Genomic DNA, 25,150 nt, shown 5'->3' with positions numbered 1-25,150 from the left:
TCACACTTTGTGCATGGCCATCTTGAATGGTGTCACTTCTTCCGGTTATTACATAATGTAGAGTCATGTCCACCTACGCCAACCGACCTGGGTACCACTAGCGCCGCCACCAGCTTTTTGAGCCCGAGGCTGTTGGCTTAGTAGCACTTTTAACGTCATGCGTCATCTCTTTGAAGTCACTTTGTTACTCGCGCTTGTGAGTGCATCATTTGCAGTGCGCACGGGGAAACGTACGGCTCCGAAGGGCCCAGTGTACACTGACAAGGACCCTGGCAACTACATGCAGGAGCATATGGCGTCTGAGCATCACATCGGAGCCTTCGATCTGGCAAGTTTCTTCGCACTGCACGATCTTGACCGCAATGGCATTCTCGAGAGACCCGAGATCGAGGCGATTTACGGTGTGCATCACTCGCTCTCACGCAAGCACTCGCCTAATGCAGAAGTGCATGATGGCAAAGCTGATACAATAGTGCGCGAAGTGCTTCGCCGTCTGGACTTTAACAAGGACGGCGTTATCACTCGCGCTGAGTTTTTGCGCGGTGGAAAGGCAGGTCTGCCGCAGTTCCCCGAGTTTGGAGCGCATGCGCTGGGCCACCACTATGATGAAGAGTCCGAGTACTTTGTCCATCACGAGAGCTTATACCATAACCGTCCTGAGGACCAAACGGCAGAGGCATACAAGCACAAAGAAGATTTGGAGCACTTTGATCACCATGCTGCCATTGAGCGCGAAGAGGAGGAGCGCGAGCGCTTGGCCGAGGGCATGCCATCCATTGAGGAAGACATGCGCCGCAAACAAGCGGCAGCGGCCAAAGGCGAGACGTATGACAGTGCGTATGAGAAGCAATTTTCGCCAGAAATGATGGAGAATGCGAAGGACTACGAGGCTATGAGCGAGCTGGGCGCGGCTGGCCGTGATCTGCTCTCAGCCCAGCACATATTCAAGACGCCCGATGGCATCAAGAAGGTCGAGGCCACCAAAGACAATGTGATTATGCCCAAGGGTGACCTGGGTAACGAAGATGCACCACCTGTGTTTGCCGTGGGAGATAGTGCCGCACGTGCTCCTGCCGATCACATTGACGGCGAGACGGAACTGGGCCGCAAGATCCGTTTGGACCGTGCTCGTCGCGAGGCCAATGGCCGCCCGCGATTCGGTATGGGCATGAATGGCTTTGCCAAGCCACGCAATGATGCGGATCGACTTCGCGCGGGTATGCCTTATAAGTACCGCATGAAGCAGAACCAGGGCTTTTTGCGCGAGATGTAATTCGATAGAGATTCCATAAGTGGATGATGTAGCTGAACGGTGAAAAGGAACATTGTCAGGAGTAGATCACAACGACTTGACGCTGTGCATAAACTCATGGAGTCGGCGCCATGCCGCGAGCGCTCGGCCGTCCTGGATGGAGGCTTGGGCGATGTGTGTGCATTCCTTTAGGTCGCCTTGACCGTGTCCTGCAATATACAGGAGAGCAGCCGCTTGAAGAACGCTGTAATCATAGATGGCCTTGAGGTTCGTGCCAGCAGGTATCGGTTCCAACTGAACATGGGCAATGTCGCATTCCACATGAAGCGGTTCCTTCAGAGGTGCGTCTTCAATTTTGTCCGGGTGTAGGAACATGTATGCCAGCATTGCTGCATTCTGTGATGGCGTACCTGATCGCACCTCCTCGAGTGTATGCGAGGGCAGACCAAAATCGGCAGGTGTGACAGTGAAGTGATCAATCTTGCCTCTCGTGGAAACTTCCCATACGTAACTCGGCCCGGCGGGGCTGAGCTCATCTAGGCCTTCCTCGCCACATACGACCCAAAAGTATTCCAAGCCTGACATGTAGAGCGTCTCGGCATAGATGCGGCCAAGACCAGAGCTATGCACGCCGTACAAGCCGCGGCACGTGGATTTGGGGTTGATAAGAGGGCCGAGAATGTTGAACAGCGTAGGGAATCCAAGAGACGCGCGGATTGGCGCGAGAGGCATCATGGCACGGTGAAACATCGGAGCAAACAGAAATGTACATGAACAGTGGAACAGTGATTTGACCATTTCATCCGATGGCACTTGCAGTAATGGTAAGCCTAGACTCATGAGAAGCTCGCCGGAGCCAGAGGGAGAAGTCGATGCTTTTCCACCATGCTTGGCAACATGCATCCCATTGACGCCGCCTGCGATAAACATGGCCGTCGTAGAGACGTTAAATGTGTCCTTGCCGTCGCCGCCCGTGCCTACGATATCGACCCAGCCTCTATAGTCGGTGCTGGGCGAGTCTTCCAGTACAGGCACATCAAATGGCTGGATCTGCTCGATGAACTTTTGGCGCATGAAAGCAAGAGTACTTGGACGCATGTCGAGCCCAGACAAGCGCAGCGCTGTGAGTGCTGAGCCTATCGCAGCACTGTTCGCGGGGTCCTGCGTAAATGTGACATCGCTGAGGTGCTCCAACAGAGCCTCTAACTGCTCCTGAGAAAGGGGCTCTGCAGGGTCACGGAGCTGACCGGTGGGCGGGGGAGGGACAGGTAGACTCTGCACGAGTTGGCTCAGCAGCGGTTTGAACGTCGCCAACGAATGCGGTTGCATGGCAAGTTCCGTAGGAAGCCGGCCACGATCAAGTGGAGTGCGTATGCGAGTCATTTTGAAGCGAGCGCCACGCGCGTTGTCGGCCGCGTAGCTGTGGGCGCGGGCCATTTTTTCCCAAGTTGCGAACGCGCGGCAGTCGGGCTTACGGCCGAGTGCAGGACAGGGGCATGGTCGAGCTAAACAGAAAAAATTAGGCACGGGCGCGCCACTGACAGGTTGTGATTCCACTACGATGGGAAAAACGCAGTCCAAGCTGACATCGGAGCAGCTCAATGAGCTTCAAAACATTACATACTGTATGTAAAAAGAGGCTTACGCGGCAGTCGATCGCAAGGAACTGCAGCAATGGTATAAAGGGTTCATGAACGACTGTCCGCCGGGCGTGCTGGACAAGGCTGAGTTCTCTCGGATGTACAAGCAATTTTTCCCCTTTGGAGATCCAGCACCACTTGCTGAATACGTTTTCAACGTATTCGATGAGAACAAAAATGGATACATTGACTTTAAGGAGTTCATATGTGCTTTAAGTGTGACGGGCCGTGGTCGTCTAGACGAAAAACTCCGCTGGGCGTTCAAGCTGTACGACATCAATGACGATGGCACGATCACGTACAATGAGATGCTGACTATCGTGCGCGCTATCTACAAGATGACAGGACAGATGGTCAAGCTGCCTGAGGATGAAGATACACCCGAAAAGCGCGTGAACAAAATTTTTGCCCTCATGGACCTCGATAAGAATGCCGAATTGTCTTTTGAGGAATTTAAAGAGGGATCCAAGCAAGATCCCTCTATTGTACAGGCCCTCTCCCTCTACGACGGACTCGTTTAGTGCTGGTACACGCGTAACGCGCCCTGTCGCCCTTCTCTCCCGAACAAGTTTTTCGCCACATAGACTCGCGCTATCGATGCTACTCATCTACCGTTTGCCCCCTCCTCTCTGTACCATACTGAAACTACATTATGCAGCTATTTCTATCAGGGCATTGGAGTGAAGGTGCTCGATCCATGCGCGAAGGAACTGGCGCGAAGCCGTTGTGTCATGCCGGGCCTTTTCGCCACCTACTGTGTCGGCGTCGCCAATCACGGCAAGCTGGCGCTTGGCTCGTGTCATGGCCACATTGAGGCGTCGGCTGTCATGCAAAAACCCAACTTGTTGCTCGTCATTACTGCGCACGAGGCTCAAGATCACCACGTCTTTCTCACGACCCTGCATGCCGTCGACCGTGCCCACCTCTATGCTCATGTCATACATAGTGCGGATGTGCTGGCTTAGGAGGTGAACCTGTGCCGCATAGGGCGAAAGTACCGCGATAGATGCAGTTGGAACGCCATGTTGCACGAGCAATTCGATGTGTCGCATGACCAGCGACGCCTCGTTCTCATTGATGCGCGAATGTGTCGAAAGAACCGCATCGTCTTCCCGTTCATACATATCAAGGCCTGTCGTGTCGTACAGCACAAGAGGAGCACAGTGCGCATCATTTTCGTCGTTGCCTTCGATGCCCAGGTCCGTGAGTCGGATATGTGCGCAGCTATCGTGTGCTGACAGTTTTCCATCATACAGTTGAGCATTGGGAAAAGCCATGATTTCATGGTTCATACGGTACTGCACGGACAGGAATGCCTTGCTGGCCTCGCCATACATAGACAAGATGCGATCAAACATAGTCACTTGCAGTGATGCGCTTGGCGGCAGGGTCGCTGAGCGACTTACAGGTGGGCGAGGCGGCTCAGCCATGACGGTCGGCGGCAGCTGCAAGTGATCGCCGCTCAGAAAGACCCGGCCGTGAGGAGCGAGTCGCAAGACGGGTACCCAGCACGACATGTCCAAGGCCTGGCATGCTTCGTCAATGATGCAGAAGTCGAAGCTTAGATCATCCAACTGGCGCCCACCCGCGCCATGGCATGTTGACATGACGATACGGGATCGCTTCAGTACCGTTGAAGCGAGGGCGCGATCACGCTTTCGGAACTCTTTGCGCAGCTCTCGTACCTGCTCCCACATGCGCCGCCGCTCCTCGCCCTTCACACGGGGCGCCTTGCGAGCACTTTTATTTCCTGCACGCGGAGCACCACGGGGCGGAGAAAGCACCTGCATCAGATCGTCGATTTCCTGTGCCACTTCGCGTGCCAGTTGGCCTTCGGACGAGTGCCGGCTTTGTACGTCGAGTGTGGCGCGGGTCAGCGTCGGTAATACACGAGCAGGATGCCCTATACGTGTCACATGCGCATCTATACGCGCTAGAGCGTCTTTGTACTCAGGTGCCAAGACACGTTCCAATAGATTATCGACGGCCAGGTTGCTCGCGCCGCATACGAGGATGCGTGCTTGTGGATAGAGTGTAGCTAGCTGTACAATCAGCTCGGTCACAGCGGTGGTCTTTCCAGTGCCAGGGGGTCCATGAATGAGGGCGAGGTGCTCGGCACGTAGGGCGAACGAGATAGCCGCTCGTTGGGTATCGTTGAGGCGCGGGTGAATCGGCGTCCACGCAGGCGCCTCGGCCTTCCATGATGGTGGTCGCAAGCCCAAGAGCACACGGACGATCTCCGGTGGAGTTCCCACGAAATCAGTGGGCCGTTCCTGGGAAAAGAGGGGCGGCACACCCACTAATTCCACCAGCTTCTTGAGCGTCTGAGAGAGGCGGTCATAAGTTGCCTCGTTGGCGAGTTTCACCACCCGTAAAAGGGGCATGAGCCCAGCATCATTGTCTTCCTGCGATCCACTGCGCTCATCGAGAGCCACCGTGAGACTCGTCTCGTTCACGCGATATACGACGCCACGCACCATGTCCTGAGCCTGCTTCTTCGCATCATGCTCCTCAAGAGCACACAGATCGCCTGGGCGGAAAGTATGTTGCGACAGAGCAGATGTTGAGTGCATCGCGGTCGAGTTCTGCAGCTCTACAAGTATCTTGCCGCCCTCACCCGTGAACGTGCGCGATACGCTGAGTCCCAAGAGGGCCAGGCCATGGCGCGCGAGAACACGGGGCGCACACTGAGAGAGAAGGAGCGCGTTTTGTGCGCGCTCCTCTCCACGCTCATGCTCCAGAAGTACATGCTGCCGGCAGAACCATGCATGTACGTCGGCGGCCGTCGGCGCAGGAGGCGTGCGCACCACAACGGCGGTGGGCATAGGGACCCAGAAGATGTGGAGGGGAGAAGGCCTGTGCAGGGGCGTGCATGGGAAGTGCATGCACGGCCTCCTTCATTAGGAGCCACGTGGATACGCTGTGACCACGGCCGAGCCCCGGCTTCCTCCGTGCGCTCGAGCTTACCAGCTGGACTGATTCTTTGCCCCCACTCAGTATGCGTGCATCGCTTGTGAACCAGCTTCGTGTGCTCGTGCCCGTGAAGCGCAGCATTGACTATGCTGTCAAAATCCGTGTCGCATCGGATGGCAAGGGTGTGGACACCAATGTACAGCATTCCATGAACCCGTTCGATGAGATTGCCGTGGAAGAGGCCGTGCGTATGCGCGAGCGTAACAAGGACGCTATTAAGCGCATTACGGCCGTGACGGCTGGTCCTGCCAAGTCGCAAGATGTGTTGCGCACGGCGCTGGCTATGGGTGCGGATGACGCCATCCATGTGGAAGTGCCTGGTCCTATTGAGCCGCTGGCTGTGAGTAAAATCCTGCGCGCGATTGTCGATAAGGAGGCCAGCTCCGACGAGATTGGTCTTGTTCTTCTCGGAAAGCAGGCCATCGATGATGATGCTAGCCAAACGGGTCAGATGCTGGCAGGCCTGCTCAAGTGGCCCCAGGCGACCTTTGCCTCGAAGGTCGAACTCGAGGGCAAGGGCGACAAGGGCGACAAGGTCACGGTGACCCGAGAGGTCGACGGCGGTCTTGCTGTAGTTGAGACGCACGTGCCTTTGGTCTTGACGACCGACCTGCGTCTCAACGAGCCGCGCTACGCCTCGCTGCCCAACATTATGAAGGCCAAAAAGAAGAAGGTCGTCAAGTACTCGGTGGCCGACCTCGGCCTCGAGAAGGATATTGAGCCTCGCCTCGAAACGCTCAAGGTGTCGGAGCCACCGCAGCGGCAGGGAGGCGCCAAGGTCGAAAATGTCGACGAGCTCATTAGCAAGCTCAAGGAGGCCGGTCGTATCTAAATGTACCAAATGAAAACCCCTTGTATTCTGCCATAGTTGCTGAAGCAGCCATGATTCCAAACGCTAGTGCTACTACCTATCTTGGGCCCGGCCCGACGGTGCAGCTGCGATCGCCGCCGTGCGCTCGGCACGCCGTCGCTCGCGCTCTGCGACAAGTTGTGGCGGCACGAGTTCGTTCCAGAGATGTTCACGCCAGCGGCGATGGAATGCCTCGTCACTGAACATGGTGGCAACCCGCTCACGAGCCATTTGACGGATCCGAAGCGTCGACTGTGTGGGCATCATAATCAGGCGGTACGCTGTGTCCACGTACTCGTCCAGTGTATGAGCATGGAAGCCTGTCTCAGAACCATTTACCGGCACCGCGATGTCCATGAGCGGGCCGGCTGAAGCGTGGGATAGTGTCAAGAGACCGGCGGCCATGTACTCCACCACCGAGATACCAAAGTGCTCATCGATCATCGTGCTCAAGCCGATGTTCGCTGAGCTCAATTTGTCGAGCATCAGCTCATAAGGTGCGTCAATGCACCACTCGATGTGGTTCTCGATAGAGAGCTCCTTGGCGAGCATGCGGAGAGATGCCACACGCTCACGGTCTGCGTCATTTCGACAGCTGCCAATCAGCGTAAGGCGCAAGGCACGAGCCGAGCTTGTGGCGCTCTTGAGCTTGGGATACTTCTGCAGGAGACCATGTACGATACGCAATTGCATCTCGTGCTCCTTTTCCGGCCGGAACTGTGCAATGCTCAGTAACGAGCGCACTTCACGGTTCTCAAGCGGCAGCGCTCTAAGCTGAGTAGTCTGGCATGGCGGGTACACAACTTGGACAGGTGGAAGGAGCGGTGTGTTCCACGGACGCCACATACGGTACTGAATTAGTTCCTGGATGTGGCTGCGCGTCCAGTTCCCATTGCAGACAATAGCATCTGCCGAGCGCAGGGCCGAACCATACGCAGCCGCAAAGATGCGGTAGTACACATACTTGGCCAGCGTGAAGGGCATGCTCTGGGCAATCCACGAGGGGTTCGTATGACCCGAGCGGCGCTGCTGCACGCGCTGCAGCATGTCGGTGCTGATCGTGGGATAATGCACGTATGCTCCAACACGCACGCGCTTGTCAAAGTACTTGACGGCACGGTAGGCAAATGCATGGCCTGCGGTGTCGATGAACACGTCTGGCACCAGCTTGCTGATGGCCTCGTATGCCAGACGATTCGCTCCAAACGCCTGGCCCGCGAGGGTGAATGCGGGCCAGTAGTTGTCGCGTACTAAATGGACGTTGCGTAGCGGGACAAACGTAATGCGACGTGGATCCAACTCTATGCCAAAGAGCGACTTCACTTTGTCTAGCATGACCTCCTTCGTTACGCCATGGTCCAAGGGTTCAATGTCGCCCGTGTACACGACGCACACAATACTCGGGTCGGACACCTGGTGATGTCTAATCGCCTCGTATAGCACGCGCTCACCGCCTCCTCCTCCATGACTATGTGGATGGAAGAAGCCCACAAACATGTAGCGCACTGAGCCTGTCGGAAGCCCCAACTCACGAAGCATACGCAAGCGCTTGTTTCCGTTGACATCACGCAGCGCTGAGCGCCATGCAAACGTGGATATATAATACATACCAAGCAGGCATCCAGCGAAAATCAAGGCGATCCTGCCGTACCATGGGAGCCATGGGAACCACGGCGGGGACACGTCGTCCATCTTGATGTGGTACGAAGAAAATGGCTTGGCTGCCGCTGTCTTCGGCCCTTGAACGTGCGCATGTGGAGGCATGGCATCGACAGCTGAAAGGAACGGCGTCGCTGCCCTGTCCACTTCATGGACGCTGACGTTTACTCGTTTGTGAAGGCCTGCGACGTGCACGAGAATGTGTCCTTGCGTATCTTGCGGCTTGGTGGAGAGGTAGGCACGTCAGCCTCGATGTGCGTGCGATGTGAACTGTATGCTGGCAACATGCCGCTGCTGCCGCCGGAATACACGTCACTGAGCGAAGGGCCAGATCCTCGTTCGTGGGACGAATGGATCACGTTCCCATACGACATATGTGATCTGCCACTTGATGCACAGATTTCGCTCACTGTGCTCGACGTAGGTAACGTACCGCTGGGCGGTATAGTTCTGCCACTCTTTGGAAAGCGTGCTGCGCTGCGCCGCGGTACGAAATGCCTGGCGTTGTGGCGCGGTGTACCAGCTGACCCACGCGCGCCATCATCCACGCCGTACAGATATGACGATGCACCTATTTCCAAGCTCTGGAAGCGCCATCAGCGTGGCATGATACCCTCCGACGAGTGGCTCGATCAGCAGACGCTATCATGGGTAGAAAAGGCCCGCACAAAGCACGTCGACGAAAGTCACGCATTGATTCTTATCATCGAGTTGCCGGACTTCGAGCTGCCAGTCGTCTACGGTGAGCCAGAGCCTGATTTGCGCACCAGACACACGAATACGGGCTCTTGGACGAATGCTACGGCGCCGGTTGCCTCGTGGATTCGGCCGCACATGTTGGCCCTATCTGACCCTGAAGCTTTGTGCGAGAACGTCATTGAGACTAAGCACCGTCGACTGGTCCGTGGCCGCCACTCTGCGACGCTCGATCGCGAACGCAAGCCCACGGCATCGGTGCGAGACACACTGCACCAGATCTTGATGTATCCTCCGACACGTGTCTTGACGTCCGAGGAAATGGACCTTGTATGGACATTTCGTTTTTTCCTGACGCGGTACCCTGAGGCGCTCACGAAATTCGTCAAGTCGGTCGTGTGGACGGATGCTGAGGAAGCGCGGCAGGCCACGGACGAACTTTTGCCCATGTGGGCCGAGCCACGGTTGGCAGACACACTCGAGCTGCTCGGCCCGTCGTTTCAGCATCTTCAGGTGCGTGCCTACGCCGTCCGCCAACTGCATCGCGCTAGCAATGACCAGCTGGAGCTGTACTTGCTGCAGCTGGTGCAGGCCCTCAAGTTTGAGGACACAGCTTGGAACGCAGCGAGTGACGAGCAGCGCCAAGTGGCCTCGACGCGTCTCGTCGACTTGCTGTGCGAGCGCAGCACACAAAGCCACACTCTAGGTACCAAGCTGTACTGGTACGTGTCGGTGGAGCGAATCGATGGTCGGTACCGTGAGCTGTTTGCGCGCGTCGACAGACAGCTCCAGGCATCGCTCGAGGAGTCCAATCGCGATCTGCTGGTCATGCTTAAGCGGCAGCGTCATTTTGTGCACACGCTCACGACGCACAATGCCGAGCTTCGTGTGTCGCGGGATGCACGCCCGAAAAAAATTGAGAAGCTGCAAGATCTATTGGCCGATCGCAGAAAGGGACTTTGCTCGTTGGTACCGCCCTTGTCGCTCCCTCTTGACCCTGATGTATATATATGCGGTGTCATTCCGGATAAAAGCACAGTATTCAAGAGCAACCTCTTCCCCTGGCGCCTCGAGTTCGCGGTGGATGGCACGTCATCCACCTATGCGGTCATAGTCAAGAACGGCGACGACCTTCGACAGGATCAACTCGTGCTGCAACTTTTTGCGCTCATGGATCGACTGCTGCGGGATGAGAATCTCGACGTGCGCATTACCCCATACCACGTGCTGGCGACAAGCCCACAGGACGGTCTCGTGCAATTTATACCCAGCATGACAGTGGCAGCAGCAGTAGCCCAATACGGCGATCTGCTGAGCTATTTGCGTTTCCACTACCCAGACCACGAGAACGCCGCCACTTTTCATGTACAGGCGCAGGTGCTAGACACGTTTGTGCGCAGCTGTGCAGGCTACTCCGTCATTACGTACCTGCTTGGCGTGGGAGATCGACACCTGGACAACCTGCTTGTGGCGCCTGATGGGCACTTTTTCCACGTCGACTTCGGCTATATCTTAGGACGCGATCCGAAGCCTTTTCCGCCGCCTGTCAAGGTGTGCAAGGAAATGGTCGACGCCATGGGCGGCGCCTCTTCTGTGTACTATATGCGATTCAAGAAGCTGAGCTACACGACTTTTGCCTGCCTCCGCAAAAACGCCAACCTGATCCTCAATTTGATCTCGCTCATGGTCGAGGCCAATATACCCGATATCCGCGCAGAGCCGGACAAGGCCGTGCTCAAAGTGCAGGACAAGTTCATGCTCGGGGTATCCGAAGAGCAGGCTGTGCGACATTTGGAGGCGCTTTTCAACGAGACATCCTATCTTTCCAGCATGTTTGACCGACTGCACAATGTAGCCCAATATTTCCGCCAATAATCCTTGCCTTCCTCCACCACGCATGGAGCGTCTTCGTGAGCGGTATCCGGATCGGATCCCCATCCATCTGTGTCAGGGGGTGCCCTTGCTGCTCGAGGTGGCAGGTACGTAGATGTATACTGACATGAGACGTCGAATGTGCACGTACAGAGCACCATATTTGCGGTCTGCTCACAGGCACGCTGCCGCTTATTCCTCAGCAGAATGTGTTTTTGGGCCTGCCGCTGCGTCTTCTTGCCGAAGAGGTCGTGTATCTCCTACGCAAAGGTGTGGCCGTCTTAATAGATGAAACGCGTGCTTATATGCCGCCGACGGCTGATGAGCGTGAGACGTTTCTGGAGCAGGAACAGCAGCAGATCCAGGCGCAAAAAGAGCGCACCCTGCAGCACCAAGATGAGCAGCGCAGGGTCATTGAGGCCAAGCTGCAGACAGAGGAGGCAGCAGCATTAGAGCGCCGCCGTGCGCGACAGGCATCGAAGGACTCCTCGTCTCACGACGGAGTGTCAGCGCAGGACGCGTTGAAGCGCATGCCCTATGTCCATTATACCCAAGGTGAATCTGCGTCGATCCCAGGCTATGTGCCATGTACACAGGCTATGTTGAGTGATGCGCCAGCAGGTGCGCAGGTGAATGCGTATACGACCTTGGGAGAGGCGATGCAAGCTGGTGTATGGACATATCCCCGTACGCTGGAACAGCGTGCACGCTGCGCCGTGTTCGAAGATTTGCATGAGCAGGGCTACTTTCTCAGTACAGGACTCCGGTTCGGTGGTGACTTTGTTGTGTATCCCGGTGATCCATTGCGATATCACTCCCATTATACGGCGACGATCCTCGCGGCGCCCGAGCAAGCTGTGCCTGCCTTCCACATCATTGCTTCAGGGCGTCTCGGCACAGCCGTCAAGAAGTCGCATCTTTTGTGCCAGTCCAACACGTTTGTACGCGATGACACTCAGGCAGAAGACCGTCGTCGCCGCGGCGACGACGACACACTCCAAAAGCCGTGGGGCCAAGTCCAGTACTGGAGCTTGGCCTGGGCCGGCTTTGGTACATAGAGCCGTCGTATCTCTTATGTGGAGTTGTGGAGGACCACGCGCCGGGCCTGCAGGGAGGCAGGCGGAGCGCATATCCGGCGCGTGCGCTGCGTCAGCGTCGGCTCTTGACCATGATGTCGATCCAAACGGTCGCTACCAAGTCGTTTGAAGGACAAAAGCCTGGAACCTCGGGTCTGCGTAAGCGTGTCACCGTGTTTGAGCAGGAGCACTACACGGAGAACTTTGTGCAATGCATTCTTTCTGCGATACCGGGCGGCGCACGTGGTGCGACACTGGTGGTGGGGGGTGATGGCCGCTACCTGTCTCTGCCCACCGTGCAAAAGATTGTTCGATTGGCTGCTGGCAATGGTGTGGCGAAGCTGATTATCGGACAGAATGGCATTCTCTCCACGCCGGCTGCCTCGCATGTGATTCGCCTGCGCAAGGCGACCGGTGGTATTTTGCTGACAGCGAGCCACAACCCCGGCGGTCCGAACGCCGACTTTGGTATCAAGTACAATGTGCAGAACGGCGGACCTGCGCCAGAGGCTGTCACGAATAAGATCTACGAGTTCACGACCAAGATCGACCACTACCTCTTGCAGCAGGGCGATGACGTAGACCTGTCGCAAGTCGGTGCAGCGTCGTTCGGCGACCTGCAAATTGACGTGATCGACCCTATTAAGGATTATGTGGATTATCTCGCTACCATCTTTGACTTTGATCTGATCAAGTCGTTCCTTTCGTCTGGCCAGTTCAAGGTGCGTTTTGATGCTCTGCATGGTGTGACGGGTCCCTACGCTCGTGCTCTGCTGGTGGAGCGCTTCGGTCTCCCAGATGACGCCGTGCAAAACTGGGTACCCAAGCCAGACTTTGGCGGTGGCCACCCTGACCCGAACCTGACGTATGCCAAGTCCCTTGTCGACGCGATGAAGTCGGAGGGTCTGAACTTTGGTGCCGCTAGTGACGGTGACGGTGACCGCAACATGATTCTTGGCAAGGATGCCTTTGTGAATCCAAGCGACAGCGTGGCCATCATAGCCGATTGGGCCGAGCGCGCTATTCCGTACTTCAAGTCGGGCGTTCGTGGTGTCGCTCGCAGCATGCCGACGAGCGGCGCGATTGACCGCGTCGCCAAGGCGCGTGGCTACGAGTTCTTTGAGGTGCCGACGGGCTGGAAGTTCTTCGGCAACCTCATGGATGCTGGCCGCCTGTCGATCTGTGGTGAAGAGAGCTTTGGCACGGGCTCAGACCACATCCGTGAGAAGGACGGTCTGTGGGCTATCGTGGCTTGGCTCAACATCTTGGCCTTTGCGAACAAAGAGCACGCTGGCACGTCCGTGGCCGATGTGTTGCAGGCGCACTACAAGCAATACGGCCGCAACTTTTTCAGCCGCTACGACTACGAAGAAGTGGAGAGTGCAGGTGCACAGACCATGATGTCGGAGCTGCGCGCCAAGGTCACGGATCCCGCCTTCCTTGGCTCGACCCAGGGCTCGTTCAAGGTCGCAGAGGCAGGTGACTTTAGCTACACAGATCCGATCGATCACAGCGTCAGCAAAAACCAGGGTCTGTACGTGCGCATGGAAGACGGTTCGCGCATCGTGTTCCGCCTCAGTGGCACGGGCAGTGCCGGTGCGACCATCCGTCTCTACGTCGAAAAGTACTCGTCCATGGCGGCCGAATACGCAGCCGATGTGCAAGAGGCACTCCGACCCATTATTGACGTGGCCCTGCAGCTCAGTGCGCTGCAGCGCCACACAGGCCGAAAGGAGCCTACGGTCATTACATAATTTCACCGTGCGATGGATAGCAATGCGTAGTTAGTAGATAACAATGCTCCTGTCCTTCGTCATGTTTCGCGCAGCCGCCACACGTTCTGGCCTGTTCAGAATGTACAGCACGTCGTCAGCCATCACGGTGCCGTCCGTTATGCGCGCCGTTACCATTGAAAATGGCAAGGGCCCCTCGAGTGCTCTTCGCATCGAACAGGTGCCCACGCCCACTCTCTCGGCGGAAGACACCACGCCGTACGTCCTCGTCAAAGTGCGTGCCTTTGGTCTGAATCGCATGGACTTGATGCAGCGCGAGGGCCAGTATCCGATCCCACCTGGTGCGTCCCCGATTATGGGTGTAGAATTCAGTGGCGAGGTCGCTGCGCTCGCGCAACATGGGGCCCCTGATCTGAACCTGGGAGATGCCGTCTTTGGTTTGGCCCACGGCGGCGCCTATGCCGAGTACATACGAGTGCCAGCCTCAATGATTTGGAAGAAGGATGCTGTCATGAGTTGGGAACAGGCAGCTGCCGTGCCCGAAGCGTACATTACGGCGCTTCAAGCTCTGCACACATTGTCGAATCTCAACAAGGGCGAGGACGTGCTGATCCATGCAGGTGCCTCTGGTGTTGGCCTCGCTGCGATCCAGTTAGCCAAGTACCTCGGCGCACGAAACGTCTACGTCACGGCCGGGACGACCGAAAAGATTGCGCGGTGTAAACAACTTGGAGCCACGGACGGTTTCAACTACAAGACACAGGACTGGGCGGCTGAGCTGAAGCGCGTCACGGAAGGCAAAGGCGTCGATGTGATCATGGACTTTATCGGTGCTGCATACTTCAACAACAACCTCGCGTCGCTTCGTCTAGACGGACGAATGACGATGCAAGCCTTTTTAGGTGGGATCAAGCTGCCGGAAGGCGTCAACATCGCGCCCATGCTCACGAGGCGTCTGCGCATCGAGGGAAGCACGCTTCGCAGCCGCACCGTCGAGTACCAGGCTCAGCAAGCACATGCATTTGAGCGTTTGGGATGCATCGATGCCTTACTCCGAGGTGTGCGTGGTGACACGAGTCACAATGCGCTGCAGATCATCCTGCACAAAGTGTGGGACTGGCATGAGATCAAAGAGGCACACGATTACATGGCGGCGAATCAGAACATCGGCAAAATGGTCGCAGTGATTTCGTAAATACATTTACATGATTCTATGCAGAAAACTCGTTTCGTAGAGGCACTCGAGGCACAGGGGCAGCTTCACGCTCAATACCCGAGGTCGTCAGGCTCGTGTTGTATGTCGCATCGATCGTGGCAAAGAGCTGGTCTAAGTTGTCCAGCGCATCTCGCATCGCCGTCACGGCCGACGTGGAAGAGTTTTCTATTTGTTAGCACAGTCTTCAAAACACGCGTAAAGGTCAGGAGGAACAATTGGTTGCGTATATATCATCCCACATAGCCATGAAGACTCGGGATGGATAAAAGGGTCATCCCACCGATATGAAAGTTGGACACATACCTAGCATTTGTACACGCATGTGAATCTTATTTTCGGATGGATGCGGAAGCCTAGAGTGTCAGAATTGGGCCACATACGTGTATCCACAGAATTCGACGCGTGGGCTGCGTGTGTCAGTACTGAGCGTCGTCGATACGGCACAAGCACGGCAAAAGAGCCCTCATAAACGAAGAATTCCAATTTATTGTACCTCCATGACCCGCAGGTATCAGGACAATAGATAGTAGAATCATAGGGTTCTTATTTGCCATGCCACCCAACGTGTACGTACTCTTTCATTAACATGTATCGCAATGCATTGCCCATGGTATGGTCTTCATCCATAATACAAAACGTCACAGCTGATAGTTCGGTGTCATAACCAGGCAGCTACACTCATTAGATATGCTTTGTACGAACAAGAGTGATCTTACCGCGCACAGCGCTGGCATCGAGCTCGTCGGCCATGGCAAAATTGCACGAGGAAAAACTGGGTCTCGCTAGCGCCTTTTTTCTAGGCTGCCGTGCACCTCTCCCTGTGTGCTGACAAAACATATGTGAGTTTGCGGTGGGTGCAGCTGCCGGGAGCTACCTTAATCCCAGCCCCATAACCGTACCCCGCCGCCACGACATTGTATCATGTCATGGAGACTGGGGAAAAAGTTGAAGGAAGGAGGTGTTTTTCCATTCAATTTAGCCTCCTCCTTATCTTCGCATCAGGATGAGAAAGGCAAAGGAAGTTTGCCTGCGTCATCCCCCACATCGGGTACGGCTCCCAGCACCCCGCGCGCCGATGACGAATTTCCTCCTGTGGCGGCATCGCCTACCAAAAGTGCCACAATTTCGACAATGAGTCATTCCAAAAAAGTGCTGCCAGTCACTGTGGCGGGTATGAATGCGTCTCGGTCAGACATGCTCACGGTGAGCGTGGTGAATGCGCGCGGCCTGTCTCTTCCACCTGGTCGTATGATGCTCCCTGTACATGAACGACAGACTACACAGGGAACAAAAGCACATGCTTCGCTACGCTCTCCCCAGATAAGCTTGCCCTATGTGGTCCTGGAATTCGACAAGAATGAAGTACTCATTCTCGCCTCAGGCGGTGATCTCGCGTCACCACAATGGCAGTTCACGGCCAATTTTGACGTTTCACGGAAGGTCGAAGTGACGCTACATTTATATTTGCGCGCTGAGATGGTCGAACCCGCTGATAAGATGCATCATGCCATGCGGTCGTTATCCTTACATCCTGACAAGTCAGGCGCTTATACCAAACCCGACCCGATGATGTTGATGGGCGGTAACGATGTATATCTTGGTATGGCCAAACTGGTGCCGTCCTTTGATCAGACACGTCCGCTCGATACCTGGCTACCACTACAGGGTGGCACGGGTGAGATACGCGTGCAGATGGCATTCAAGTCACAGGTCGGCACGTCGCTCAACATTGAGTCGTTTGAGTTGCTCAAAGTGATTGGTAAGGGAAGCTTCGGGAAAGTGATGCAGGTCCGGAAGCGCGATACATCCCGTATTTACGCATTGAAGATTATAAGAAAAGCACATATTATTTCACGTTCCGAAGTAACTCACACGCTTGCCGAGCGAACTGTATTGGCTAAAGTCAATTGCCCCTTCATTGTGCCGCTCAAGTTCTCCTTCCAGAGCCCTGACAAGTTGTATTTGGGACTGGCTTTCGTGAATGGTGGTGAACTATTCTTGCATTTACAACGCGAGGGCCGCTTTAGTGAAGAACGCTCACGATTCTACGCCGCGGAATTGTTTTGTGCTTTGGAGCATTTACACAGCTTCAACGTTATTTATCGTGACTTGAAACCCGAAAATATCCTTCTCGACTATACCGGACACATTGCGTTGTGTGACTTTGGTTTGTGTAAGCTCAATATGGGAGACAAAGAAACGACACACACGTTTTGTGGCACGCCTGAATACCTAGCGCCCGAGCTCCTTTTGGGTCGTGGCTATACCAAGGCCGTTGACTGGTGGACGTTGGGCGTGTTGCTGTACGAAATGCTCACCGGTCTCCCTCCATTTTATTCCGAAGATGTCAATGAAATGTACAGAAAAATCTTATATGATCCACTGGTGTTTCTCCCGGATGTTCGTCCTGATGCTCGCGACCTGCTTAGGCGCTTGCTGGAGCGTGATGCTAGTAAGCGACTAGGCTCACCTCCGGGCGGAGCTATGGAAATAAAAAATCATCCTTTCTTCACAAAGCATATTGACTGGAGCATGCTTTTGGCAAAAAAGGTCCGGCCGCCTTTTAAGCCCGGCGTGGCCTCCGCCTTCGATACGTCGAACTTTGACCCCGAGTTTACCAGTGAACCAGCTATGGACAGCGTCGTCGATGACAGCCACATGATCAGTGAAGCAGTGCAGGAACAGTTCGCTGGGTTTAGTTACACGGCGGCACCTGAGATGGCTAGTAGTGATGGATTATGGCAATAGCACTCGTAACGCACATGTACATTGGATCCCGGCTGCCTGGATGCAATGGGGTATTCTTGAAAATAAAAATTTAATGTTGGGGAACGTCCTACCTAACGCGCCGCTCACAGCCACAATGTATTTGTCGTAACGTTATGCTGGCACTCGTTCGAGCTGCGGTCCTTGTAGGACATGCGCTCCTGATCGCACAAGCTGGCTCCGCAGATGTGACACCGATTAGCAGTGTCTCAAATGATTATTTTACGCCTGCAAAGACGTTCACGCCCGCCACCACGTTTTCCTCGGTGGTGGATGGTCAAGTGACCACCATTTCTGATCAAGGCCCTACACAGCTCCCGGGTTCCTATACATTCACCTATACCAAGCCGAATTCCACAGTTAGTGCACCTGAGAATTCAGCACTGATGAAGAGCCTTAGTGAGAAGGGGAATGTGCCAGAAGCAAGTCAGCTTCAGGCAGACCCAGGTGCTCTACAAACGGCACAGGGAGTTGGTCTCGGCGATGACGGCATCGTAAGCAAGAGTTTACCGCTCACAGGTGTTCTTGTTGTACTTATCGCCGTGTGCTCTGGTGCGATCTTGTTGTAGTAAAAGTTGTATTTATACGCCTGTACGAAATAGCAAGCCAAAAGCCAATGATCGCCTACGAGAAAGATGGCTGCGGTGATGCCTGGTTGGAGGATGGCATCGGCGACCCATGCGTGGGCGCAACGGCTTGCGTGCCATGCGGAGCCACAGCCGCGTGAGCTGCGGCTACGGCTACCGTGGTAGGTGTGGGTGTTGGCGCTGACCTCGCAGCAGCTGTGCCATGGACAGAAGCCGCTGTGAGTATGTTTTGAGAGGTCGGCTTTTCCTCCAGCATTTCATACATTAGCACAAAGTTTTTCGAGACCTTGTCCCATGATCCAGGATCAAAGAATACATAGGTACCACGCTCGTATGTCGGTGTTTTTTGCAAAGGTTCCATATTTGGATCTTTGGTCAGCCATAGATGCAGGCCTTTGTGGTATCGCCAGTTCCGCGCATATAGCTCTGCAGCGGCTACTTCCTGTAGCGCATCCCGAGGTGTCGAGTAGAAAATGAAAAACAGCGACTCGTCACTAAAGCTAGCGACCTTGGTTTGAGCTGGTGGCGGTTGGACATTATAGCAAGCTGGCAGTTGGTACGCTGGTTCCACTTGTGAGGACGCAGCAGCAGGGTCGTGAGACCACGGCGTGACAAACGAGGCGGATAATGAATCGGACGCATCTAGCTTCATCCCGAGCGATTGAAGATTGCTTCCCATACTAAGCATGGCCACGTCAGGGTTCTGCGTCTTTATCAGGCCCACAAGGCCCACGAGCCCAAAGCGGTCCACGGGCGAGGTAAGGACTTGGTGGATTGGCAAGTGTGCCGATTCAGTGCCATAGGCAGAATTCGATACCTTTGTGCGTTGCATGGCATCGTGATTTGAATTGAGTGCGCTTAAAACAGCTGCATGCGAGCCGTCTGCACCCGTCGCATTGTCATGAGGCATGCGTGCGAGATTTATCCGATTGAATTGGGGCTGCGAGCCGTACGACTGCATCCACATACCTTGCGATTGCGCAGTGTTTGGCGCACCGGCCGTGACCATGGAGGCGGTACTTTGGTTCGCCGGAGATGGGGCGTGCAGTCCCTGCTTTCGAAGATCCTGTGCGAGTGATGCCCCTGACTGTGGATCCTGCTGCCAAGAAGGAGCACTTTGCTCAGGCCCATATGACATGCCTGTGTGTGTGCTGCGCGAATCCTGTGCTGCCGCTGCCGCTGCTGCATGGGCACGATGAAGCGTCGGAAAGTCTTCCTGGCTAAACGGTGCGCCCCCCCGAGACATCATCATGGGCGAACTCGAAGCACCTGTACCAGCATGACTTGCGTATGTCGAAAACATACCACTAGCATTCGAAGAGTTTGTGGTAGAAGACTGCGGTGCCTGCGATCCTAGCGCGGGAAAGTCTGCGAGGTCGAGTCCTGGAGCATTGGACATGGCAGCAGAAGCATATCCAGGATGCGTCGCTGACAAGCTCGCGGCGCTCGCAAAACCCATTGACTGTGTCGGGGCCTCAGAAGCAGGTCTGCTTGAGCCCATCACACCACTAGTTGCGCCGTGTGTTGAGCGCAGAGGCATACAAGAACGTGGCACTAAGCTCAGAAAGCGCGAACAAACGCTGGGCGACGAAAAAATGGGTCGTGTTCCAAAGGGGCCCTAGTTACCTACTAGGCCATTTCGGTAGAGCTAGTGCAGCTGAACCGAGTGTGATGGAAACTTGGCTGCACCTCGCCGAGTGACCAGCACCACAAGGATGGCGGCAACAGGTCCACCTAAAGAGCAAATTGCCGAGATTTTCAAGAGCTTCAAGAACTCCCACAAGCTCAACAAGGTATGCTTTGATTGTGGTGCCAAGAATCCCACTTGGGCAAGTGCAACATTCGCCGTGTATATCTGCTTGGACTGCTCGTCGGTCCATCGCAACATGGGTGTTCATATCACATTCGTTCGTTCTACGAACCTCGACTCGTGGTCCTGGCCACAGCTTCGCCTGATGAAAGTAGGCGGCAATGGCGCAGCGAGTGACTTCTTCGCCGCACATGGTGGAAATGCTCTCTTGGTTCCTTCGACAGAGGGAAAGGTTAAGTACACGTCGGCTGTTGCTCAGCGGTACAAGGAAGAACTCAATCGTCGCGCTGTACAGGATGCAGGGGCGCTTGGTATTCGTGCTCCATTTTCTGTGTCTGGTACGGCATCCGGCTCTACGGCCAAGTCGGCCACTGCCTCCAAGTCTGCAGACGACATGGACTTTTTCGACGAATGGGACTCGACCATCCCATCGAATGAGAGTGTGCCAGAGCCTACTCCCTCGATGGCCGAGACAAAATCGGCTCACGCTACGGACTACACGCCACCCGAGCCCACCCACGCACCGGCGCCAGCTCCGATGGCCCCGCGACCGGTGTCATCCGCCGGACTGCGTGCCAAGACACGCCCCACAGGTACACTTGGCGCTGTACGTGGCACGTCATCTACAAGTGCTCGCCCAACAAAGCTTGGTCTGGGAGTCCGTAAAGCAGCCGCACCGTTGAACTTTGATGAGGCAGAGCGTCGGATGAAGTTGGAGCAGGAGAAGGCTATGCAAGCTGCAAAAGAAGCGCAGGAACAAGCTGCGACTGCTGAGCTACAAGCAGACGTATCAGAAGATCCAGCGGTGCTCGAAACGCCTAAGGAAACGACGGCGGCAGTGCCAAGGAGCCCAGTTGGTGCCAAGTCCAAGATTAAGAGCAATGCAGGCGTCGACCGTCTTGGTATGGGCTTCACTCGCTTGGGCATTGCGCAGGCCCGCAATAATGCATCTATGCAAAACAAGTCAGCTGCTAATGTATCATCAACAACTGAAGCGAACGAGTCAAACTATGCGCGCCAGAACTTTGCATCGCAAAAATCAATCTCAAGTGATCAATACTTTCAGCGCGGTGGATACGATCCAAATCTCTCAGACGAGACCAAGGCGCGCTTGGCCAGCTTCCAGGGACAAACATCCATCTCTTCGAACCAGTACTTTGGGCGCGAAGAAGATGAAGAAGACGATGAGCCTGTCGAAACTGATGACTTTTCTGACTTTGAAGCATCTGCACGTGCATATTACCGGAAGATCATGTCGAACCCAGACGTGCAGAACGGCATCGACAAGATTCGCTCAGGTGCTTTAAAGCTGTCACAATACCTCGAGGACTTGAGTCGGAATGGAGCCTAGTATTTGTAGGAGGCACACCTCCATAGCTAATGTGGTTGTTGACCTTGTGTATGGAGGCGCAGGGACATTGACTCACACAGACCTGGTTCACAATGTCCACATTCGGTATCAACTATCGAGTCTCTACGTTCGGCGAGTCACACTGCAAGGCGGTAGGATGCATTGTGGAAGGAATGCCGCCAGGCGTGTCTCTGAACGAGAGCGACATCCAGGTACAGCTTAATCGACGACGCCCTGGCCAAAGTTCGCTCACGACGCCTCGTGATGAGAAGGACAAGGTCGAGATTCTTTCAGGTACCGAAAAGGGTGTCACTCTTGGGACCCCTATTGCTATGATGGTACGAAATAATGACCAGCGCCCGCATGACTACACGGACGAAAAGCTGGACGCTATTCCTAGACCTAGCCACGCTGACTTTACGTATCTGGAAAAATACAATATCAAGGCCAGTAGTGGCGGCGGACGAAGCAGTGCGCGTGAGACTATTGGACGTGTCGCTGCGGGGGCACTAGCAGAAAAATATCTTAAGGAGACGCTTAACATTGATATTGTTGCGTTTGTCTCGTCCGTGGGGCACGTTGAAATACCTTCGTACGACACCAACAACGAAGAGATGCCACTCAGGACAGAATATCTCAACCTTCTCAATTCTGTAACGCGTGAGATTGTGGACAAAGAAAACGTGCGCTGTCCAGACGCTGACGTGGCCGAGAAAATGCGCGAGGTATGTTGAGGAGAAAACTCACACACAGCGTATCATGGCTGCTAAAGCCAAGAACGACTCTATAGGCGGCACAGTAACGTGTGTTATCCGCAATGTGCCCGTCGGACTTGGTGAGCCGTGTTTTGACAAGATGGAATCCAAAATTGCCCAGGCCATGATGAGTATACCCGCCACCAAGGGTATTGAGATTGGCTCCGGATTCCGGGGTACTTGTATTCCAGGCAGTAAGCACAATGATCCGTTCGTGAGAAAACAGGATGGGACACTAGGCACCTCGACGAATTGGAGCGGCGGCATTCAAGGCGGTATTACGAATGGCGAGAATATCTACTTCCGGTACGTATGCAAGTAACTGACGCGCCAGCATCGCGTTTAAGCCGCCGGCCACAATCTCACAGGAACAGGTGACTGCTCGTTACGATGGCGAACAGGCCGTGCTTGAGAATAGGGGCCGTCACGATCCATGTGTCGTTCCACGTGCCGTGCCTATTGTGGAATCTATGGCCGCTATTGTGCTCATGGATATGTTCCTCACACAGTCAGGCCGCAAGGCTGCAGCTGATAGGGTTGATCCAGCAGCTGTGCAGGCTCTGCCCAACAGTATGAAGAAGCGCAAATATTCGAGCACTCAGAGCGCATAAAAAGAAATCCTAAAGGCATAGTGGTATATAGTGCCATTAAAGTCATACACGGAGTTACTTCTTTTTGCCTTTCATCGTAGCACGACGACCGTCACCTGCGTTTGTTAGTCACCAGGTAAAACGCACCCTTCTTTGGTGGACCCTTTCCAATGAGGCGCTTTCTTGCCACGTCTTTCCATCGCTGAGACTCATTGGGGTGGATCAGCTTTGCAAAGTTTTCGCCCTCAATGGAAAGCGATGAGAGATGCAACTGCGGTGGGTAGTAGTTCAGCATAGAACTGCCCACGAGCGACTTTTTAAGATACTTAGCACCAGTTCTTATATTGTTAGGATTGTATGATGTGCCAAACACTTGGCACCTAAGAGCATTTAGAGCCGCAAGCGACCTGGCCGGCACCCCGCTCATTGCAACAGCGAACGTGAGATACCATCCAGCCTCAGAATCCGTCACATATTGGTCACGTGATGCGAACTTCGAATCGATCGAAGCATTGTGCCGCCAAGCTAGGACGATAAGACCATATCTTAATGTACATCAAGTAATGAAAAACTTTATATGTATTTACGACACTTTTCGCTCCTATGCGAGGTTGCTTTTAATACAGGATATCACCACATAGAATTTGATTGATCTGAGCTCAAAAAAACTTGCACGAGACAAGATATTAACACATCAAGGGAACAGGGACTTTTGTTCCGGGTGCTCAGCCGTATCCACCAGTGTTGAGGCATTAGGCTGGGCATTCGTGACATCAGAATGCGATGGAAGAGAGTTGTTTCCAACGTGAGCAGGGTCAGCTTTAGAGTTATTGTTACTGGTCATTGCGGACTCAGCAGTCATAGAAGTATTCGGCAGGGTGTTGGCATATGCGACCGGAGGAGCGGCATCGTACGCTGGTGCGTCATCAGATGGTACCTGAGAGGACCTGTTGAACGTTCCAAGTTCATCTTCGAGCTCCTCTTCTTCCGCATCGGATGCCTCTTCAGAATACTCACCATCTAGGTCGTTGCGAAGGACTGGAACAATGGGGCCAGCGATTTCATTCATATCCTTGCCCTTGGACTTCGTAGACTCAGATGCAGGAATACCCCGGTCAAGATGACCAAGGTCAGAGTCCTTCGAATCAGGGTCTGTTGCTGAGCCACTAGACGGCTCATGTTCAGGAGAAGCGATACCTTTTTCGGTATCTTCTGACGCTTGATTAAGAAGGCCAACTATGCGTAAATTTGAGAATGCCTTCTCACGATCCGAGAGTGTTCCATTTCTTGACTTGAACAAAGGGGACCAAATAAGCCTCATCAAAAGATAAATAGCTGACATCGAGAAAACAACAAAGAAAGGAATCACGATGCAGACGACGGAGGAGGTCGGGACTTTGCTGTTGGGGAAGGCTTGAAAGAAGTAATGATTATTGTCCACTCGGAAACTCTTTCCCGCATAGTCAGGCCGATCGACATCTTTTTCATCTTGGGAATGAAGGCTGGAAGGCGGAATAACCATCACATACCCTGCCGGGACCGCTACCGAGTCCCGGCCTTCGTCAGATCCAGCTGGCGCAGCGAGAACCGAGCATACACCTAAAACAGCCAGTGAGAGTACCCAAGAAAGGATACGGTTCATTCCGACGGTACCAATGACCGAAGTGGTAATCCACAGGCGGAACAAAAGATAGGGATGGACACCGATACGAGTCTAACCGGCAGGCAACTGCTTTCGTGCCTCTGTAAGTGCACGACTAAATTTTGAAGAATCGTGTCTTAACTATATCCAATTATATCGATGCATGCACTTCTCGGGACAAGATTATCAAGGAGGTTCCAGCAAATCAAAATAACAGCGAGTTCGACAGGGCCTAGGGCGAACCATTAGGGTACAATGCTGACAAATATCACGTGGACATGTAAACGTGCAGGAAATGAACGCATAGTGGCAGGACTTACTAAGCCGCGTAAGGGCATGTACGCTTGAGAGGGCATTATATAATATGTTACATAAAGTGTTAGTTGAGAGTATATGATTGATTGAGATTTTTGCGAGCTAAAGCAAATGCCGAGCCTCGAGAGAGCGAAATAGGAACCCAAAAATGGATAAACTGGCTTGGCATCATATAATCCAATCTCGCCAAATTCTCTAAGCGATGTGAATTCGAACATGCATGGCCGAAATAGCGTGTCGATCCCGTGTGCCTGAACATGGCGAAGTAAAATAGGAATTTTCAAGTTTTATTTATAGTTAATTCTGAGGTAAGTTTACCCTAATTTGCTTTGCATGGGCAAAGCTTTACAACTTCCCTTCGCTCTGT

General features: G+C 54.3%; 18 protein-coding genes across 18 annotated transcripts; 11 read left to right on the top strand and 7 right to left on the bottom strand.

Moving 5' to 3' along the window:
- Window positions 1–157: 157 nt before the first annotated feature.
- MRET_2997 (secretory pathway protein Ssp120) lies at window positions 158–1,273 on the top strand (the record flags this gene model as incomplete). Its single annotated transcript, XM_027629624.1, has 1 exon — window positions 158–1,273. One exon carries the CDS (start codon window positions 158–160, stop codon window positions 1,271–1,273), a length of 1,116 nt encoding a protein of 371 aa, XP_027485283.1.
- Window positions 1,274–1,339: 66 nt separating this feature from the next.
- MRET_2996 (anthranilate phosphoribosyltransferase) lies at window positions 1,340–2,581 on the bottom strand (the record flags this gene model as incomplete). The annotated part of the gene is made up of 1 exon (XM_027629623.1): window positions 1,340–2,581. One exon carries the CDS (start codon window positions 2,579–2,581, stop codon window positions 1,340–1,342), a length of 1,242 nt encoding a protein of 413 aa, XP_027485465.1.
- Window positions 2,582–2,813: 232 nt separating this feature from the next.
- On the top strand, window positions 2,814–3,413 carry MRET_2995 (neuronal calcium sensor 1; the record flags this gene model as incomplete). The annotated part of the gene is made up of 2 exons (XM_027629622.1): window positions 2,814–2,877; window positions 2,905–3,413. 2 exons carry the CDS (start codon window positions 2,814–2,816, stop codon window positions 3,411–3,413), a joined length of 573 nt encoding a protein of 190 aa, XP_027485408.1.
- A 129-nt stretch (window positions 3,414–3,542) lies between these two features.
- Window positions 3,543–5,717, bottom strand: MRET_2994 (DNA polymerase alpha-associated DNA helicase A; the record flags this gene model as incomplete). The annotated part of the gene is made up of 1 exon (XM_027629621.1): window positions 3,543–5,717. One exon carries the CDS (start codon window positions 5,715–5,717, stop codon window positions 3,543–3,545), a length of 2,175 nt encoding a protein of 724 aa, XP_027485409.1.
- Window positions 5,718–5,890: 173 nt separating this feature from the next.
- Window positions 5,891–6,697, top strand: MRET_2993 (electron transfer flavoprotein beta subunit; the record flags this gene model as incomplete). Its single annotated transcript, XM_027629620.1, has 1 exon — window positions 5,891–6,697. The coding sequence occupies one exon, from the start codon at window positions 5,891–5,893 to the stop codon at window positions 6,695–6,697; it is 807 nt and encodes a 268-aa protein (XP_027485412.1).
- Window positions 6,698–6,769: 72 nt separating this feature from the next.
- On the bottom strand, window positions 6,770–8,407 carry MRET_2992 (alpha-1,2-mannosyltransferase; the record flags this gene model as incomplete). Its single annotated transcript, XM_027629619.1, has 1 exon — window positions 6,770–8,407. The coding sequence occupies one exon, from the start codon at window positions 8,405–8,407 to the stop codon at window positions 6,770–6,772; it is 1,638 nt and encodes a 545-aa protein (XP_027485414.1).
- Window positions 8,408–8,524: 117 nt separating this feature from the next.
- Window positions 8,525–10,945, top strand: MRET_2991 (phosphatidylinositol 3-kinase; the record flags this gene model as incomplete). The annotated part of the gene is made up of 1 exon (XM_027629618.1): window positions 8,525–10,945. The coding sequence occupies one exon, from the start codon at window positions 8,525–8,527 to the stop codon at window positions 10,943–10,945; it is 2,421 nt and encodes an 806-aa protein (XP_027485427.1).
- Window positions 10,946–10,967: 22 nt separating this feature from the next.
- On the top strand, window positions 10,968–12,000 carry MRET_2990 (tRNA-splicing endonuclease subunit Sen34; the record flags this gene model as incomplete). The annotated part of the gene is made up of 2 exons (XM_027629617.1): window positions 10,968–11,049; window positions 11,075–12,000. The coding sequence occupies 2 exons, from the start codon at window positions 10,968–10,970 to the stop codon at window positions 11,998–12,000; spliced, it is 1,008 nt and encodes a 335-aa protein (XP_027485299.1).
- Window positions 12,001–12,110: 110 nt separating this feature from the next.
- Window positions 12,111–13,772, top strand: MRET_2989 (phosphoglucomutase; the record flags this gene model as incomplete). The annotated part of the gene is made up of 1 exon (XM_027629616.1): window positions 12,111–13,772. The coding sequence occupies one exon, from the start codon at window positions 12,111–12,113 to the stop codon at window positions 13,770–13,772; it is 1,662 nt and encodes a 553-aa protein (XP_027485660.1).
- A 61-nt stretch (window positions 13,773–13,833) lies between these two features.
- On the top strand, window positions 13,834–14,946 carry MRET_2988 (quinone oxidoreductase; the record flags this gene model as incomplete). Its single annotated transcript, XM_027629615.1, has 1 exon — window positions 13,834–14,946. One exon carries the CDS (start codon window positions 13,834–13,836, stop codon window positions 14,944–14,946), a length of 1,113 nt encoding a protein of 370 aa, XP_027485659.1.
- A 16-nt stretch (window positions 14,947–14,962) lies between these two features.
- On the bottom strand, window positions 14,963–15,717 carry MRET_2987 (DNA-directed RNA polymerases I and III subunit RPAC2; the record flags this gene model as incomplete). The annotated part of the gene is made up of 5 exons (XM_027629614.1): window positions 14,963–15,132; window positions 15,271–15,320; window positions 15,348–15,374; window positions 15,542–15,639; window positions 15,670–15,717. 5 exons carry the CDS (start codon window positions 15,715–15,717, stop codon window positions 14,963–14,965), a joined length of 393 nt encoding a protein of 130 aa, XP_027485661.1.
- A 171-nt stretch (window positions 15,718–15,888) lies between these two features.
- Window positions 15,889–17,715, top strand: MRET_2986 (serum/glucocorticoid-regulated kinase 2; the record flags this gene model as incomplete). The annotated part of the gene is made up of 1 exon (XM_027629613.1): window positions 15,889–17,715. One exon carries the CDS (start codon window positions 15,889–15,891, stop codon window positions 17,713–17,715), a length of 1,827 nt encoding a protein of 608 aa, XP_027485384.1.
- A 134-nt stretch (window positions 17,716–17,849) lies between these two features.
- Window positions 17,850–18,302, top strand: MRET_2985 (uncharacterized protein; the record flags this gene model as incomplete). Its single annotated transcript, XM_027629612.1, has 1 exon — window positions 17,850–18,302. One exon carries the CDS (start codon window positions 17,850–17,852, stop codon window positions 18,300–18,302), a length of 453 nt encoding a protein of 150 aa, XP_027485662.1.
- Window positions 18,303–18,357: 55 nt separating this feature from the next.
- MRET_2984 (CCR4-NOT transcription complex subunit 2) lies at window positions 18,358–19,860 on the bottom strand (the record flags this gene model as incomplete). Its single annotated transcript, XM_027629611.1, has 1 exon — window positions 18,358–19,860. One exon carries the CDS (start codon window positions 19,858–19,860, stop codon window positions 18,358–18,360), a length of 1,503 nt encoding a protein of 500 aa, XP_027485393.1.
- A 175-nt stretch (window positions 19,861–20,035) lies between these two features.
- Window positions 20,036–21,481, top strand: MRET_2983 (ADP-ribosylation factor GTPase-activating protein 2/3; the record flags this gene model as incomplete). The annotated part of the gene is made up of 1 exon (XM_027629610.1): window positions 20,036–21,481. The coding sequence occupies one exon, from the start codon at window positions 20,036–20,038 to the stop codon at window positions 21,479–21,481; it is 1,446 nt and encodes a 481-aa protein (XP_027485664.1).
- A 92-nt stretch (window positions 21,482–21,573) lies between these two features.
- On the top strand, window positions 21,574–22,847 carry MRET_2982 (chorismate synthase; the record flags this gene model as incomplete). The annotated part of the gene is made up of 3 exons (XM_027629609.1): window positions 21,574–22,206; window positions 22,235–22,542; window positions 22,571–22,847. The coding sequence occupies 3 exons, from the start codon at window positions 21,574–21,576 to the stop codon at window positions 22,845–22,847; spliced, it is 1,218 nt and encodes a 405-aa protein (XP_027485663.1).
- A 54-nt stretch (window positions 22,848–22,901) lies between these two features.
- MRET_2981 (mitochondrial ribosomal subunit S27) lies at window positions 22,902–23,253 on the bottom strand (the record flags this gene model as incomplete). Its single annotated transcript, XM_027629608.1, has 2 exons — window positions 22,902–22,942; window positions 22,974–23,253. The coding sequence occupies 2 exons, from the start codon at window positions 23,251–23,253 to the stop codon at window positions 22,902–22,904; spliced, it is 321 nt and encodes a 106-aa protein (XP_027485411.1).
- A 267-nt stretch (window positions 23,254–23,520) lies between these two features.
- On the bottom strand, window positions 23,521–24,468 carry MRET_2980 (uncharacterized protein; the record flags this gene model as incomplete). The annotated part of the gene is made up of 1 exon (XM_027629607.1): window positions 23,521–24,468. One exon carries the CDS (start codon window positions 24,466–24,468, stop codon window positions 23,521–23,523), a length of 948 nt encoding a protein of 315 aa, XP_027485407.1.
- Window positions 24,469–25,150: the final 682 nt, after the last annotated feature.

Source organism: Malassezia restricta, chromosome V (assembly GCF_003290485.1).
Source record: "Malassezia restricta chromosome V, complete sequence".
Classification (NCBI taxonomy): Eukaryota; Fungi; Basidiomycota; class Malasseziomycetes; order Malasseziales; family Malasseziaceae; genus Malassezia; species Malassezia restricta.
The sequence above is the reverse complement of the archived record's forward strand: the minus strand, read 5'-3'. Positions and strand labels throughout refer to the sequence as shown.